This window comes from Rasamsonia byssochlamydoides (genome assembly GCF_041956645.1).
Source record: "Rasamsonia byssochlamydoides strain NRRL 3658 unplaced genomic scaffold VTN77scaffold_21, whole genome shotgun sequence".
Classification (NCBI taxonomy): domain Eukaryota; kingdom Fungi; phylum Ascomycota; class Eurotiomycetes; order Eurotiales; family Trichocomaceae; genus Rasamsonia; species Rasamsonia byssochlamydoides.
This window is the reverse complement of record NW_027192404.1, coordinates 310,048-327,278: the sequence shown is the minus strand read 5'-3', so window position 1 is coordinate 327,278 and position 17,231 is coordinate 310,048. Positions and strand designations below refer to the sequence as shown.

Genomic DNA, 17,231 nt, shown 5'->3' with positions numbered 1-17,231 from the left:
TACCAGCATCAGGCCTTGGCGATGATTGTCTTCGGCTCTATCCAGCTTACCCAGCTATACGCGTTCAGCTATTTCATTTGTGGATACGAATCAGTCTCAGACTTCTACGTGCTGTTATATAAACATTTCTCGATATCGTCCCTGATTATCCTCTTGTCCTTACATGGATAAGAACAGGCGATCTCTCGATCCTAATAAACGTCAAAGTCATAAGCATATTCTAAGATTACTAGACCATAAGTAGATCCCTGTCTGAAACTAAATTTCTGGAGCGGTTTTTGCCCTTTCCAGATGCTTGTTCTGTTTCCCTTTAGAATTTCCGCTTCGAGGAGCACTTCCTAACTCAACCTGCCAAGAACTGCTCGTTTTAACTCGTGCTAAGATTTCAAGGTTTCGGTGCCTGCTTATATAACACCTCAGGGTAAGCAATCAACCAATCATACGTCGCTGATTCTCCGCAAATTGTCTTGGCAAAAAGAAATTCGTTGAAGAGCCTCAGGGTCCGACAGACATTGCTTTCTTTCAACAAGCTCAAAAAAGAAATTATTCACTCGTTGGTGCAAAAAGGGGAGCTGCAGGATGCTCCCCAGATATCAGGCAGCCAAGGCCTGCTGGTCGCGTCCTCGTGGCTTACTGCAATCCGTCGTCCAGAGGTCGCCGCAACCTGCTTCCCGCAGGCTCCTCTATCATGGATCTGGGAGATTGAGCGCAACATTCCTAGCCTCTCAACGGAGATTTTCTGTCGCCGCCTTTTCTTCGATAAACCGGGAAAAGACCAGACGATGGTCTGCATGCAGGAGGCTTGCCTCGACTCTCGCGCCGGCAGGGGAGGAATTGACGAAGACGAGAGAAGCCGTCTACTCGCTGATTGACAGCATCCACCAGAATGAAGACGAGCTGGCAGAACTCCTGGACGAACTTTATCTCCTGGATGACTTCGAGCATATCCTGAACGTCGAAAGCTGGGAGTTAGACGATGTCTTCAGCGGGGTAATTGGACATCGGGACCACCGAGCCTTGGAGGAGAAGGTCAGGCTGGCTAGACAGCGATTCGGAGAGACCTTACCAGAAGGCTATCTGAACGCTGTCGAAACTCAGCTCTACGAACGTCTCTATGGAAAGCCAATTATCACGCAAAACACAGAAGGCCAGGAAGCCGACGAGAAAGAGCCGAACAAGCTTTTACGGGATGATGGAAAGGGAGGTTACGAAGAAGTGGAGTATGAACGAAGCAACGCAGAGGACGCTGATGCCCCAGTGGCATATGATATGGAAAGTGGCCCCCACGAGGAGGAGACGCCTGTCATGAAGCGTGCCAGGGAGATAGCCGAGCAACTAGGCGGCGAGTTGATGATGGAGCAAGCTGCACAAGATGCGAACCCTGATCCCACACCTAGATTTCATCCTCTTACTCTGGAGGGAAAATTTTGCACGGATCCTTCCACCATCTTCCTCCCGTATGAAACAGTGACGGGGCCGATTTCTGCCATCCTTTCCAATTTCTCCAACAAACATATCTCGGAGGCTGCCCATAGGAGTTTTGGTGGACAGCGCTTGCCTCACTCTACCACGACACTGCCACCAAGTTACCAGATTCCGCAACAGCCTATCCCTCTAACTGCATCACAACCTCATATGGGAGAGATGGAAGCCAATGCCTACATTGCCGTTCTGTATCCCGGGATCTATGCCTCCGTGATGAGTGTGTTGGTTGAAGTGCGGAAGCGCCTAGGGACAAAGTGGATTCGTCGGCTGATAACTCAGGAGGGCGGGCCTCGAGTGCTGGATGCTGGTGGAGGAGGCGCTGGCATCCTGGCGTGGAGGGATGTTGTTCGTGCTGAATATGAAGTCATGGTTCCCGATCACCCCAAGGAAGCTCCGATCCCCATGGGCAAGTCCACGGTTCTTGCGGGGTCAGACGCCCTGCAGCGTCGTGCGAGCGCTATGCTCGAAAATACGACTTTCCTCCCACGACTACCCGACTATGTCCATGTCCGAGACTCGCCGACCCTAGAGGATGAGAGGGCGCCCCCTAAACGTAAACAATACGACGTCATTATTGCCCCTCATACCCTCCTTCAAATCGAAGAAGACTACTTGCGGAAACAGCACGTCAAGAATCTGTGGTCTCTCCTCAATCCTGACGGAGGTGTTCTCATTCTTCTGGAGAAAGGACGTCAGAGAGGCTTCGAAGCGATCGCTGGTGCTCGTGAGATGCTTCTGGAACGGCACATCTCGAGCCCTGGCTCCACAGAATATGAAGGTATTACTGAGTCCGGGGACGCAGGCTTCGTGGAGAAAGAGAAAGGAATGATTATCGCCCCCTGCACCAACCACGAAAAGTGCCCCATGTACCCGTTTCCTGGACAGGCCAAGGGCCGCAGAGATTACTGCCGCTTTGAACAGCGATATATAAGACCCCCGTTTCTGCAACGCATCATCGGCGCCAAGGACCGTAATCACGAGGATGTGGAATTTAGCTACATTGCTGTTCAACGGGGCGTCGATCTGCGGCAGACGGAGAGGATTGTTCAAGGACCCAAGGCCACCGAAGCCGCTTTCGAAGGCTATGAAGATCTAGATCTGCCAGAGAAGACAGATGGAAGCTCGAGCGAATCCGAAGCAGCAGCAACGTTGTCTTCTTTCCACACGTTATCTCTCCCCCGTGCTATTCTTCCACCTATGAAACGGCGGGGTCACGTCATCTTCGATTTCTGCACGCCGGAGGGCAAGATCGAGCGCTGGACTGTACCTCGCTCCTTCAGCAAGCGGGCTTACCGCGATGCACGCAAGGCACGGTGGGGGGACCTGTGGGCACTTGGCGCGAAGACGCGAATTCCGCGGAACTTGAAAATCGGAAAACCCAAGGACGAAGACAGCAAGAGGGAAAGACTGGAACGCAAAGCTGCTAGCAAGGCTGCTCGGGAGGAAGATGGCGATGACCCGAATGCTCTGCCAGAGGAGGAAGACACGTATGACCCCACCTTGCTCAGCGCTCTCGCCGAGCAGGCCGAGTCTATCAAGAAGAAGAAGAAGGGCCAGACAGTCCCCAGCTGGAAGAAGCACGTCGACAAGAAACGCATCAGGCAAGCCTCCAAGAAAGCTTCCGCCGGGAGCCGCGATAAGGGCAATTCAGGACTGCAGGAAGTTGCTTAAAAATAAAATCTCTGGTCTATTCCATGGAATATTATTGACGCACCTTCTCATTAAATATATTGTTTCCAAAGAGGGGATAGGATAGGGTACGGGTATCTGTTACGTTTTGGGTTATACCTTATACCCTGCATCTGTTTAAGAAGATAAATCATGGCGTATGGGATCAGGGTCGTTCGATATGTTAAGGTTAAAAGGGACTGTACAATAACTTGGGAGCACACACGACTCACTCTTCGTTTATGTACAATAGAATAGTGCCAAATAGATATCTCTTATCCATCATCGATCTGAGATTCAAAATGGCTATCTTAACAAGACTCGGACATGGTTAACCCATTCCATTCATTCATCAATTGTGTGATACATTGATCTTTCCTTTCCTTTCCTTTTCTTCAACATCCTGGATATAGCCAGTTACAATCCAGGGCTGTACCGTATCAGGTACCATAACAAATTGCCTTGGAGTCTGCATCGATGACTCAAACATGAGTCTTGAAATAAATTCGGTCAATGCAGGATTTACCATTCAAAAGTCGGATAAGGATTCTGCCTCTCCTCCCCTTGTCTCATCTGTTCCTCGCAGTCCTTCTAATTGGGAGGAGCTGCGTTGGATGACTCTTGATCGCTTGTCATGGACTGGCCTTAACGTCTGAATTGCACCTCGAAAGCATAGCCAATGCGAGACTGGCAAGGGTGTCATCCAAAAGGCCAGTTGCACCCAGGAGAGCGAGTTCGACAACACAACGCCAAAATCGGTAGCAACAGTAGTGTTGATTTTGTCCGTTGCTTGTCTCGATGGGGAGTTTCGCCGTTCAGTGGACATATCGTGTGCGCATGTTGCATGTGTTGTGTGTAGCAGCAGTTCGTCCATTCAGTGAGCCGCCATACTCTTCCTCAATTCCCGCTCCCTTTGACGACTCTGCAGCTCGAGTCTGTCCACGGCATACTTCAGCCGTTCCTTCTTCTGGATCAGTTTCCTCAATTCCGCAGCTTTTGCACTCGCTTCGCTTGATGACACCGGGTTGGTGCTGCCGATACGTCGACTCGTCGCACCACTGCCACCACGGCCACCGTTATGACTAGACGGTCTTCGCTCGTGCGACAGTCTGCCTTCCTGAAGTTGGCATTTGGCTCGCAGGGAGTCCTCGCGGCGGGCAAGTCGTTCCACGTGGTTTGAGGCGAGGGAGAGCAGGTGTGCGATGCTTGGGGTGATCTCGTTCAAGAGCGCCTGTTGCGCTTCGCGTAGAGTCGGTTCGGGGAGAAGTTCGAAATGCTATATATAGCCGATCAACGTCAGAAACTAGCAATCCGTAGCACTTTGTTTTCAGGCAAATCACTCACCCTCGTCGTCTGCAAGACTTTGGACAGTCTAGGAAAGTCGTTGACGCCCGAGTCGAGAATGTCGATGGACGACTCAAGCAGCTGCAGCGATGATCGGAGAGAAGCCACGGAGGAAGAGAGAGAATCTGTCATTGTAGATATCAGAAGAGCGAAAGGTGTCAAAAATCCACAGCAATGCAAATTATGGCCCAATTGCTATTTGTACTGTAGTCACCATGCGTGATTGATGTTGTTTACTGTCCACGGCCCGAGGGGCACTCTGGTGGGCTGCCTAAAGCGGCTAGAATTCCCGCTTCAGGCGGCAAGGAACTGGGAACTTCCGGCTCTCCAAACCTCGCTCTTCCGCTTTGTCCTCGCCGCTTTCAAACCTCTATCAGCTCCAACAACCTCAATAGTCTCGCGAATTCCACCTGTCGCGCGATCACCAGTCTGCCATCATGTCTCTGCTCGGAAAGAAGTTCCCAGCGCCTTTCGGTAAGTTGTTTTCGGTCTTCTCCCCTGGGTTTGGATGGGCTGTGAATGAGAATTGTTACTGACCAATGTGTGTACAGCCAAGCCTATGGCACCATTCTTTGCTGCCGGTATGCGGATTCCTTTCAATTGTCCTTTTTGAGGCCATTATATTGCTATTTTTGGTGGATTTTCTGGCCAATTGCGTCGGCGTCTTAATGTTAATGTTCGTACTGACGATTTGCGCCAAAGGCCTGATCGTCCTCTACGGCGTCAACTCTTTCGCGAACGTCATGATGTCCAGTGAGTATCCTCTTTGATCTTAAGAGGAACCATATCTCTATGAGATGGCATCGAGACCCATCTCAGATTTTGGTTCTGAGTGAGTCTGGATCTGTGCTAAGCTTTATGTCACAGCCGATGAGTTCAAGAACGACCCCCGGAACCCGAACGCCAGGATTCCCAAGCCGGGTGAGAAGCACTAGATGAAAAGGGGGTCGGAAGAAGCAGTGAAATCTGGTGTTGAAGGACATGAATTGCGTGGCGTGGCGACCTTTTGATTTTCTAGACGGCCCTTGATTGATTGCCATGGCGAGTCTGCGCCGTGCATTCTCTGTACAGATACAGAGCATATAGACTTCCATCAGAGTATCTCTTGACGGAAACGAACTGTATCACTACAATTGAGTTGTGCTCCTGTGATCAGCACTCCCTGCTGGTTGTATGCCCCACCTAGTTCTCTACTCTTCCGGTTCTCCTTTGCCGTATGCTTAGCAATGCCGTTTTGCAGCATCTATCATTCCGTAACGTATTCCGTGGCTGCGTAAGAAATTGAGGTACAATTGCTTTTTAACAGATCTATATCGTTTGTCGCCCACAAGTTCCAGCAGGAGACCATATTTTACCGGAATTGAGTAAATTGAAATGTTGACGCAGATTCAAGCCGACAGTCACATGCCTCATCGCTACAAGAAGCATCACACTCATAATTGATTTAACAAAATTGTCAGTATTTCAAAAGCAATATAAATGTTCCACCGTAAATTCGTGGATGGGTGCTATCGCTATCGGTCCGGCACATGAGCACGCTAGTCCGGATCGGGCAGACACATTTTGGCGGGTGTAGTTCAACGCTCCGTCCCAATCTCACTTCCACTCCCCACCCAGATAATCATCACCGATCGCCCAAGATGTCGCAATTCAGAGCGAAGCGACTGGATATCAGCGGATTCATCAACGCTCGGGTCATCCGCGACCACACCAAGCGGAAGGTGTTCGAGCAGTACGAGCCTGTGCGGTAAGATGCGATGCTCCATTTCTCCGCAGCTCTATGATAATATCCGGGCATGACCATTGTGTCTGTATCTATCATTTTTGATAAGCGGCTAATTCCTTCTTTTTCTTTAATTGTACAGACAAGCCCTCCGCTATGTCATCCGCAACACCAGCCTTCCTCAGCGTGTTCGCGCCCAGGCACAGCTCGAGCTCTCCCAAATGCATGCCTACACTCGCCCGACGCAGATCAAGAACCGTTGTGTAGCTGGAGGGATAGCGAGGAGTGTTTTCCGTGATTTCAGATTAGCAAGGGTAAGACTCCTGCCTTCATCCTGTGATTTTATTGCTGTGCATGAGACTGATTATTCCCTTTTCTATACTATAGTATCAATTCCGCCTACAAGCATTGGCAGGCGAATTGCCCGGTGTCAAGAAGGCGAGTTGGTAAAAAATTCTCTCCGATCATGGTTTTTTTTTCGCAGATCGGGTGTATCTGTATCGATTAGGGTGAAGCGCACGTTTCAAATGTATTCTGGGTCTAGACATGGGCGTTTGCGTGGATGTACTGTACAATAAAATATAAATGATATACAACAATTTTGAAAGGCCTCTCTTTATGCATCTGATTATCCTTTCTGGTAGTGTGGATGGAGAAACGGTGAGAGTTGCTGGGATAGGGTTTGGACTCTTCTGCCCTTAAATGTTTATTGATGCTGGTCAGTTCTTTCTTCGCCCAGGTAATTCCGGCTGTGTCCTATTCATTAGGAATTTCACCTTCCCTTGGTCTAAAATGAGTGTTTGAGTTTCTGGTCTTACTATGTGGCTTTCACTTCGTTTCCAGGCTGTTCTGTTTGCCATTACTGCATCACGGAAAGACGCAGCCTCCTCCACTACAAAGAGGGACCCAGTGACTACGCATCTGCTCAATGCTCTGTTGCTTTCATCTCTTTTAAACGTGTTAAGTACCCTGAACTTTAAAGTTTGCACATCTCAAGTTTGTTTGACATCTCTCATCCTTTATCGATCTCTTGGACAGTCTTCAGATCTGTACTTTGTCACTCCATCATCTCCACACGGACCGGCCAAAATGCTTGTTTTCACTCGTAAAGATCTCCCTAAAGATCCTTCCTTCCCTGCAGATCTGGAGAAGCTGGGGTAAGATTCATCTCTAAATACATCTAGCCTGTGTTGCTCCCGTTGGCAGATATACGGCTTGAAGCTGACTCAAAGAATGCAACGACAGATACTTCATCAATGACAAGGATCAAATCAGGCAGATCGCCAACCCAGAGGAGGAATTCCAGTTCAAAATCAGCACCAACGATCGGTGGAATGAGCTGCAGAGGGAGGCGATGAATGGTATGTCATGTTCCACACACTGCCATCAACACTCGATTGTTCCATACTTGAGAGCGGAGTGGGAGAATGGATAAAGCTGATATCAAGCAGTCTGCATCCGACGTATTGTTCTCTCCCGTCTACAAGCTCTTGGTCTGTCGACACTTCGTCTCCCTGTCAACACGGGCCCGAAGGAACAGCACGTCCCGATCTTGGTCTCGCCAAACCTCGGCACTGCAAAACGCATCGTGGTCGTCTTCGGCGAGCCGATCCAGGATCTCGGGATCTGGGCGTATCGAACCATCGGGACAGAATCCATCAGTGCAGGTTCGGCGATCTCTTTCGCGAGAGCCGTTCTCAATCAAGACGGTGCACATGATGACAAGCAGGTTTCGAACGGGGGTGAGGATCGAGCTGACACGGCCCTGGTCCTCGCGAACACCGGTCAGCTCATCTGGCATTGCGGGTCGGGGACTGTCATGACGCAGCCAACCTGGCTTGCGCTTCCACGACAATCTGCGGTGGATCCTCCCCTGCAAATGACGCGCCGGAATAAGATCCCTCGCAACTCTAACTGGCAGGAGCATGTGGAGTGCGTCTTTGAGGACGTCCTGGCGGCCCGCGGGCGGTTGATTAGGGAAGACGCAAAGATTGATATCATTGGGGTGGCAGAAGGAGGGTTGGCAGCTGTGAGGTACTTGGCCAAGAACTGTGAGTCATCTCATTATCCCATATATTCACGCTGTGTTATGATTGTTGATATCAACATGGGTTCTGCAGCTGATAGCTGACAAACATTGGTATATCAGGGGACACATGGAGCAAGTACATCTCAGGCATGTGCCTTGCCAATCCACTCCACCGCAAAGACATCGACCTCTCGGCAGATCCGACGTCTTCTGAAGCCGTCTCTGCTCCGGACCCTTTCTCATTCGCTGATTTTATGTCCTCGCGATGCCGCGCCTACCTCCTGTCAGACAGGCCGGTTGACACCCCCGTTCCGGGCGCTCTTGACTATGGCTGTAACTGCTACTCGTCCGGCGAGGAACTCAACGCGGAGTGCATCATCGTGTCTGCGTGGAGAAGCATGTTGCCCTGGCTCGACAAGCTTTATGCAGACCCAGCGTATAGGGAGGTAGAGCTGATCGTTGAAGAAGACATTGACGACGGTGGCTGGGAGCAGTGGAGAAAACAGAGAGAGGAAGCAGGGGATGAAAGGGATGAAGAGTCGCCAAATAATGGCGACGAAACAGCCCAGTGAAAGCGCCTCATGCTGGAGGGCACTCGCAAATGGGGGAGATCAAAAAACTTTGAAAAGCCTTGAATTGAGGGAAACAGAAGGGTAATACACATGAAAACTTTTGAGCACTGGTGAACTACGGAGTAGATATGAGCAGCAGAAATCAACAGACCCGACCTTCCTCTAGAAAATGACATACTCGTTACAATACCCAGTCACCGGTTCTACTGTACTTTCGTACTAAGGTAATCAGTTATTACCTGCATCACGTTGAAAGACCAGCACAGAACTGCAGTAGGATAGCAGTGTTGCTAAAGCCAAAGCGAGACCTGCCCAGTGTCATGTGATGATGATGGTCTCGGCTAGCTCCGCGTCGCACACGGTATGACAGACTGATCTACTGGACATCGCCATTCACGAGTGTTGACAATATTGATTCGTTTCTTTCCGTTCTTGATAACGAAAAGAATGTAACGTTGCAAGAAAGGTTCGGACTCTTCATCCATAATTCGAATTGATTTATTACGAAGACAATGCTAACAATCCGAAAAGAAAAAAGATTGTGAAACTGTCTGAGGTCTCCTTTCTGCGTCTCCTCCGCTACTTCGACCAAAACCATTGCAAGGGCCGCGTGATGTCGATGAATTGGGAAATACTACCCCTAGTCCACATGGAATCTCGAGACAAGTTGTCTCTTTTCTCGTGCTCCTTTCTCATTCAGTCTAGAAGGAGGGGCTGGAAGGATTCTGGTTCGGAAAAGTCGGTAAGATGGTCGTCGAAAAGAAACACAAACACCACAGGCCTAAGTTAGAAGGTTTACGAGGGTATCAGCGCCCGATGAAGTTTTGATCGAGTAATTGTGTTATAGAGATAGCATCGCGGTGCTCCTATGTCGGGCAGTTGAGCCAACAGAGGAATTTTGATCGAGTAATGCACGAGTTGTGATAGGTAAGCGCCAGAAGACTCCGTGACTCGACTAAAACAATATCAACCTAGCGACTAGATGTTCTAGCACGACTTCAGACTGCCAGGTCCCAGAGCTTGGGCTGATGGCACTTCCAATTGCGCACGGTTCCGACGGCCTTTGTCAGCATCGGAGCCGACCGATAAGCGAAAGTTAGACGCTAAGTGCAAGGACCAACGACGCTAAGCGACCTGCTTATCTTAGACTCAACAGTCGACACACGCGCTATTCAGTCCTGCATCACCCACCGTTGTACAGAGTATTCCGTATCGTGCACGATAACAACCTCTCAGCCAAAATCGGGGGAAGCTTACAGCACCTCTATCTAGCGTCTCTGTCTGGGGAACGACATGGGGATGACATGGACGGTCCCTGGGGGAAGACTGGCACCGTGGCTGCACCCGGCGGGGTAAGAGCAGCGGAAAGCAAGCCGAGTCAATGCCACCCAAAACGGGTAAATCTGAGGGTATCCCCGATGTCCAATCGATCCCTCGATCGTGCATGTGGACACCCAGACTCTGCCGATGGGCTGAACGAGGCCAGACTCGGAGTCAGCAAGCAATCTCCACCCCCGCCCCAAACACGACTGACTGCCTTTACTCTCCGGGCTACACAGAGTACAGACTAACCAACAGTGAACACTGATGATGTCGTCTGTGGTGGCTCTGTTTGCCGCTGTCGCTCCCGTGGCTCGCGGTGGGCCGGCAGCGGGAGTTTTGTTAACGTTATGGATCGCACCAAGAAATGACTTTTTTGCCTTTGGTTACGGAGAAGAGGGGGCTCCTCTTCGTCTGTCCACAAGGGTTTAATAAAACGAATCAATCCTGCCTTTCTTTTCTTTTTCCTTTTTGCCCTTTGTTGCAGTGTCTATTATTGTATATATCAACTTCGGCCCGTTCCAACCCGTTTGGGCGGCGTTATCTTTCCGTATTCAGCACGGTCTCTCTTTTGCCTCCTTATCTATCCATTTTTTGGCCTCAACGCCGCCCCGATAAGTGGGTTGTCTGGTCTGCCTGACTGGCGCCGACGCCTCTTTTAGGAGGGATCCTTTCTTTTTCTCTCCTCTCCTTTGCTTTCTATCTGTTTGTTTTGTCTTTATCATAAGATAAAGCCCTAAGATAGAGCCCTAAGCTCCAGGGCTCTATCTTATCATAGTGATTTCTTTATCAAGTACGTATCTTGGATCAACCTGGACAAGCGGGGAAGTCTGGGTTGTCTTAGAGCCAGCAGAAGCCAAAGATAGCTTCTCGTCATGGATCATGATGCAGTGACCGTTGTGGCCTCGTCCCGAGCCGTTGTGTCGGGTCGTTTGACTGCAGCCACGGTGGTGATCTCCCAAGCCACCGGAAAGATCGTCGACGTCTTCGATTCGGTTCGCCCAGCATCCGACTTCCCCCAAGGCACGCCGTACCGGGATTACTCTCCGTATGTCTTGCTTCCCGGTCTGGTCGATGCCCACGTGCACCTGAACGAGCCTGGCAGGACCGAATGGGAGGGTTTCTACACGGGCACCCAGGCCGCCGCGTTTGGTGGAGTGACCACCGTCATTGATATGCCCCTGAATGCCATCCCTCCCACGACCACGGTTGCTGGCCTTCACGAGAAGATCCGCGCCGCCCAGGGCAAGTGTTGGGTCGACGTAGGCTTCTACGGTGGGGTTGTTCCAGGCAATGCTCACGAGCTGAAAGCTCTAGTACGAGAAGGTGTGCGTGGGTTTAAGGGTTTCTTGATTGACAGCGGAGTAAGTTGGAAGATAATACAAGTAAATGTAAGATAGTTGAAAACGCTGACAACTTGCTAGGTCGAGGAATTCCCAGCAGTCACTGCCGCCGATATTGAAAAAGCCATGGTAGAGTTGGCAGACGAGCCCACAACGCTTATGTTTCATGCCGAAATGGTCCCTCCCATTACAGCATCGGTGGGTGACGAAGTGCAGAAATCTGCACCCCCAGCTGCACCAGCGGGTCCTCTGCAGGCTTACTCGACCTTTCTTGCGTCTCGTCCGGCGTCTTTTGAGACGTATGCGATTGCTCAGATCGTGGATTTGGCATCAATCGCGCCAAAACTACCTCTGCATATCGTCCACCTCTCTGCTATGGAGACAATTCCCCTGCTCCGTGAAGCTCGTGCGAAGGGAGTGCCCATCACTGCAGAGACCTGCTTCCACTATCTGTCTCTAGCCGCCGAGGAGATCGCAGAAGGTGACACCCGCCACAAATGTTGCCCCCCAATCCGGTCACGACTCAATCAGGACGCTCTGTGGGCTGAGCTGGAGCGTCATGCAACGGATGGTGTCATCAAGACCGTCGTGTCGGATCACTCGCCTTGCACGCCAGAACTCAAGCTTCTTCCGCCGCACATTGCTGCTGGCCACACGTCCTCGGCCCGCTCATCAGCCACTGCGACCCCTTCTGCCAGTAGCAGTATCTCCGATTTTAATGCAGAGGAAGAGGTGCCGGTGAATGATGGTAACTTTTTCTCCGCCTGGGGTGGCATTTCCTCCGTGGGCTTGGGTCTCCCAATCCTATGGACGGAAATCAGCCGGCGCAAGCCAGCCTCGGCAGAGCAGGCTCTTCAGGACATTGTCCAGTGGTGCAGCACCAACACAGCCGCGCAGGTCGGTCTGGAGAAGCAAAAGGGCGATCTCGCCGTCGGTTTCGACGCCGACTTTTGCGTGTTCGACGACACGATGGAGTGGAAGGTCGAGCCCAGTACGATGCTCTTCCGGAACAAGTGCTCTCCTTACCAGGGCAAGACGCTCAAAGGGATGGTGCTGGAGACGTGGCTCCGAGGGAACAAAGTATTCTCTCGAAGCGAGGGCTTCAGCCTGAAGGGGCCAAGTGGGCAGCTTTTGATGGAGAAGAGAGCTAGATGAGTGAGATGCATCCACTGGTAGATTTCTTGTTTATCTTCCCGTGAATTTCTTCTGGACTATTTATCTGTCCCTTTTTCCCGTCGCCTTTTTTTCCGTTGCCTTTATTTTCTTCGTCCTTCGCCTATTTCGTTATATATACATATTTTTTATTGTTTTGGGTTGTTTTCTTCTCTAGTTTTTCAGCATGCAAGCGAGCTACGACATGAACGGTTGATACCAGATTTCTTTCTCCATTTCCTTTTGATGACAATTCAGGTTCATGGTCATTCCATTGCATCTTGCATTCTTGCATTCTCGCATAATTAAATCATCTATCTGCATGAGCAAGTTCTTTTTTTTTTTAAGCATCTTGGTTTCGTTTTATTTTGGAGTTTCTAGCGTTTGAGTCGCTGAATCGAAGATATTTCGACTTGAGAGTTTCCTTTCTCTACTATTTCCCCCTCTTGAGGACTTCTGAATAGTCCCGTGTTATTTGTATTGTACAAACTTGCCCTGAACCTACCTATCTATATAATGTATTGTACATACTGTACCTGTCTTGTAATAACTACGCACACATTATCCCATGAACGTTCATTCGCTTTGAGTGATACAGCTGTGATCACTGAGATACCAGGCTTTCGTTGTGTAAGGAAGACAAAGAATGATAGATATGTTGTCTGGGTGGATGAAGAAAAGGGCGAGCGCAAGCTCACTTACACTCCACTGCCAGATTTCAACAAACGATGGGTAGATATTCATACTTTATTATGGAGAGAAATCGATTCTATTCTATATATATTTCTACATGGAAAACACTCTATTAGAACTGACGTGAGAGAATCGTACGTATACCATCAAGTATCTGCCGCCCTCCATCGCTCTCTCACTCTCCTTCTTACTCCCCCATTTACGCCCCTGCCCCATATCTCCTCTTTCTGCTCAACCTCGCCATCATCTGTCCCTGCTTTCTTCTTTTCCTCGGAGCCTTGAACTTCATTATCTTCACCACCAGCCGGCCTTATAACCTCCTTCCGCTCCTTAATACCCTTCTCCTTCGCCCGCGCTTGGCCTACTTTCCTTAAATAGGCCGCATACACCACGACCTCCGCGACGCCAACAAGCAATCCCACAAAAATCGACATGAGCACGAAAGCGGGTTCCACCGCTTGCGCGGCCGTTCCCGCAGAGGGCTTGGACGTGGCGAAGCTGAGGAAGGCCGGGGTCTGGAAGTTCGTCAGGGCCCAGAAGGTGCTGAAGCCGCAGAGGAGGACAGACATAAAAATGTTGAGCACGAGGGATGGGGTGAGGGGGTCGTTGTCATTGTCGGCAGCATCATCATGCAAGCTGCTGTGGCTATTAGGAGAGGAGAATATGGGCGATGGGCCGGGGGCGGTCGAGGAAGGGGGTGATAGGAGGCGGTTGTAGGCTTCTTCCTCGGCGGCAGCTTGAAGACGTGCTTTCAGGGCGAGATATTCTGGGCTCTGCAGAGAATGAATTGTCAGTTTGATGTAGTCAAGAGGACGCGGCCAGCTATTTGAACGTACGGGCTCTGGCTTGGGAGGCGGTGGAGGAACATAAACTCTTGTTCCCCGAAGAAGCGAATTGAGAGTATAGAGAGGAGCTGCCGCAGCTGAGGAATTGTCGCTGCCGGTATCATTACGCTCGTCATTCTTCTTTTCCCTGGACAGGTCTGCCTCAGTGTTTCCGTCTCTGCTCTCGTCGTCTCCCGCCGGTCGGTCGCGAAGTGTTTCTACCTCTTTCTGGACTTTTATTCCACTGCCAGAGGTGAAATAGCGTGCCAGCGCTATCACCTGCGCATGGGAAATCGGCGACCCTACCGCGGGGGAATGCGGCAGCTGAAGCTCGTCGCGAGACGAGGGCGACAGCGTTTCGAGCGCCGAGAGGATGGTGGGAGTTATCACGAGGAGGACCATCCTGATACCAGCTTGCTTGCTATAGTAGCATTATTGTCGCCGAAGATCCATCATCTCGAATTATTAAATTGTTGAGATAGAGAAATACAAGCTCAGGCGAAGTTCGACTGCCGCGCCGACGTCATGCGTGCGCCTTGTCCCGATTAGGAATGCGAGCTCCATCCAATCAATTGCAATCCATCCCGCCGATGCGATCGCGGCCAAATTTATGTATAACAAGTCACACCCCGCAGCATTCAACGTTTCTCGACAGACGCCTCCTTTGGTTTACCACCTTCTTGGCCCTGTCTGGTCCGGCTTCATGACCACGCTCTGAGAGGAGGGCAAGGCTGGGTCTCGCACAAATGGCGGACCAGAAGAAATCTGAGGGGTAAGTTGGTTTCCAGCACTGAGGTGGTTTCGCGACAGTGGACTGGTACCACCAGGGGTCGCGATGAATAAATCAATACTAAAAAGTCCTACCTCCGCTAACATTTCATGTTGAACTCTGCAGCTCCTCGTCCGCAACAACTACAGCCAAGACCAACCCGCGGGGTATCCCCGTCGCGCCGTTCGTCGACAATGTCACCGACTACGTGTCGAGCCGCGCGGACGTCGAGCCGACGCTGCGCTCGTTCCAGGAGATGATTTCGAAATACCAGTTCATGGAGGTCAACACGCAGCGCCGAGCGCAGGGTCTGAGGGAGAAGATCCCCGATATCAAGAAGACGTTGGATATGGTTAAGTTTCTGAAGATGAGGCGGAAGGTCAGTCTCCAGGGACCAAGAAAAGGCGCCCTTTTGGAGAAAGGTATCCTGACGTAAATCAGGCTGGCACGGATACGCCTATTGAAACGCACTTTGAGCTCAACGATACCCTCTACGCACGTGCGACCATCGCTCCCGAGGACACAGATGAGGTGTATTTGTGGCTGGGGGCCAACGTGATGCTGGCATACCCCATTGACGAGGCTGAGACGATGCTCGAGGAGAAGCTGCGCGCCGCGGAGTCCAGTCTGAGGAACTGTGAGGAGGACCTAGAGTTTTTGCGGGAACAGATTACGGTGCGTCGCAATTCGCCAGGAAGAGGCCAGAAACGGGAGAATCCAGGCTAACTGTTTATTACACAGACGCTCGAAGTTGCAACCGCCCGCGTCTATAACTGGGATGTTGTGCAAAGGCGAAAAGAAAGGGCAGAAGGGAAAGGGGAGGAGGACGAGGAGGGGGAAGAAAAGGGTCGCCCTGATGGTTAAATAAATAGATTATGACTGGAGGTCTGAAATTAAACCAAATTTGAGTAGTTCTAAGTTCTAACGATGAAGTATATATTGTCTGCAAATACTCGACAGGGAAGAGTAGACTGATTGATCTTATTGATCCCTTATGAAAACTTGACATCCAGTCAAACCTCCTGGGTCAGGAGAACCAGGGGATATCAGTAGTTAGATTTGCCTGAAAGCCAGTGAAGAGGCGTAGATCAAAGCGTGTTCCTTTCTTCTTTACCACTTTCCTTTTATTTCTCTCCGTTTTCCCCCTGAGTGAATGAGTATATATAATGCCCGGTACACCTGCTGCATACAGGCCATAATTATTTCATTTCTGCACGACTCAAATGATGTTACCCTGGACATGAGAATAGAAATATTTCTTCAATACTCGTCACTTACGACGTACCGAAAAGAAAAAAGAAAAACCCTGGCAGAAAAAAAAAAGTAGTATATAGTATTAATTATTAGGGAAATAAAAAAGAAACGACACCTCTGGGATTCGAACCCAGGCGGGCGAACCCACAGGCTAATCAACTAGTTCTTGCAATTCCCACTTGTGATGGAAATCTCAGAAGTAGCAGGCCTGTTAGGAGACTTGTTAGCTTTTGATTCGGATTGGCTGAGAATGTTGGGTGTTTGGTGGGTCTTACCTGCGCCTTAACCCCTCGGCCAAAGTGTCTACTTGGATGGGTGGAGCAGGGGGTAAAAGGATTCATATTCGTTGCAAGTTAGGATGGGTGGCCTATCATGGTTAGTATCCGTACTGTAGTGTACCCTACCTACCTACCTAGGTAATAATCTGAACAGGTTGAGAAAGATGGGTTATGCAGGTGCTATATACAGTGAGAGAGCTATTTTTGATCTATTTCTATAGTTGCGCTGTATGCATGTTGCTTGAACTAGGTAGGAAAGGCCGTTACGTTATATCAGCCAATACAACTAGTTAGCCCCAAGGCAGGGCTGACTATACTATTTTTCCAACAAAACCCCTTCCTTATTGCTGGTAACGACGTGATATCTCTGTGATCTATATTCAGTGATGGAAACTGTTTTCTTGGCGAATATGTATATTCGTAATGTCTATCACCTCGATGTATGCATGTATCGTCATCATCGATCGCACTGTCGAGTTCGTAAATATATATCATACCTCGTTCACCCGATCTATATCTCTCCCTAATTCACCGACATGCTGATAGAAAAATCAAACATGAAAAACAAAAAAAAAACACTGCTGATCTAGATGGCATCAGTCCATCAGAAACAATTTTTCAGAATCGTATGTCCGGCCCTGTGTACTTTTTGGTCATTTAATTCATTACCTTGTCTCAATCAGAGACAATAAATACGCGATGAAGGTAGTATCTACATATATAGGTTTGGTTTGGTTTACTTTGTTTTGAATGATCGATTGCTAGAAACCTTACCCA

At 49.9% G+C, this 17,231-nt stretch overlaps 7 protein-coding genes and 1 non-coding gene across 8 annotated transcripts; 5 read left to right on the top strand and 3 right to left on the bottom strand.

Moving 5' to 3' along the window:
• Nucleotides 1-579: 579 nt before the first annotated feature.
• Nucleotides 580-3,156, top strand: VTN77DRAFT_3122 (uncharacterized protein; the record flags this gene model as incomplete). The annotated part of the gene is made up of 1 exon (XM_069419038.1): nt 580-3,156. The coding sequence occupies one exon, from the start codon at nt 580-582 to the stop codon at nt 3,154-3,156; it is 2,577 nt and encodes an 858-aa protein (XP_069278922.1).
• An 871-nt stretch (nt 3,157-4,027) lies between these two features.
• Nucleotides 4,028-4,629, bottom strand: VTN77DRAFT_3121 (uncharacterized protein; the record flags this gene model as incomplete). The annotated part of the gene is made up of 2 exons (XM_069419037.1): nt 4,028-4,429; nt 4,498-4,629. 2 exons carry the CDS (start codon nt 4,627-4,629, stop codon nt 4,028-4,030), a joined length of 534 nt encoding a protein of 177 aa, XP_069278921.1.
• A 305-nt stretch (nt 4,630-4,934) lies between these two features.
• VTN77DRAFT_3120 (uncharacterized protein) lies at nt 4,935-5,432 on the top strand (the record flags this gene model as incomplete). The annotated part of the gene is made up of 4 exons (XM_069419036.1): nt 4,935-4,971; nt 5,049-5,078; nt 5,200-5,250; nt 5,365-5,432. The coding sequence occupies 4 exons, from the start codon at nt 4,935-4,937 to the stop codon at nt 5,430-5,432; spliced, it is 186 nt and encodes a 61-aa protein (XP_069278920.1).
• A 705-nt stretch (nt 5,433-6,137) lies between these two features.
• VTN77DRAFT_3119 (mitochondrial 37S ribosomal protein uS14m) lies at nt 6,138-6,670 on the top strand (the record flags this gene model as incomplete). The annotated part of the gene is made up of 3 exons (XM_069419034.1): nt 6,138-6,244; nt 6,363-6,534; nt 6,608-6,670. The coding sequence occupies 3 exons, from the start codon at nt 6,138-6,140 to the stop codon at nt 6,668-6,670; spliced, it is 342 nt and encodes a 113-aa protein (XP_069278919.1).
• Nucleotides 6,671-11,016: 4,346 nt separating this feature from the next.
• Nucleotides 11,017-12,639, top strand: VTN77DRAFT_3118 (uncharacterized protein; the record flags this gene model as incomplete). The annotated part of the gene is made up of 2 exons (XM_069419033.1): nt 11,017-11,505; nt 11,566-12,639. 2 exons carry the CDS (start codon nt 11,017-11,019, stop codon nt 12,637-12,639), a joined length of 1,563 nt encoding a protein of 520 aa, XP_069278918.1.
• An 836-nt stretch (nt 12,640-13,475) lies between these two features.
• VTN77DRAFT_3117 (uncharacterized protein) lies at nt 13,476-14,555 on the bottom strand (the record flags this gene model as incomplete). The annotated part of the gene is made up of 2 exons (XM_069419032.1): nt 13,476-14,102; nt 14,166-14,555. 2 exons carry the CDS (start codon nt 14,553-14,555, stop codon nt 13,476-13,478), a joined length of 1,017 nt encoding a protein of 338 aa, XP_069278917.1.
• Nucleotides 14,556-14,899: 344 nt separating this feature from the next.
• Nucleotides 14,900-15,786, top strand: VTN77DRAFT_3116 (uncharacterized protein; the record flags this gene model as incomplete). Its single annotated transcript, XM_069419031.1, has 4 exons — nt 14,900-14,925; nt 15,049-15,301; nt 15,364-15,597; nt 15,664-15,786. 4 exons carry the CDS (start codon nt 14,900-14,902, stop codon nt 15,784-15,786), a joined length of 636 nt encoding a protein of 211 aa, XP_069278916.1.
• Nucleotides 15,787-16,285: 499 nt separating this feature from the next.
• VTN77DRAFT_t58 lies at nt 16,286-16,480 on the bottom strand. The gene is made up of 2 exons: nt 16,439-16,480; nt 16,286-16,329 (listed from the first exon to the last, which is right to left on the bottom strand). It is a non-coding gene; the product is annotated as a tRNA-Gly (tRNA).
• Nucleotides 16,481-17,231: the final 751 nt, after the last annotated feature.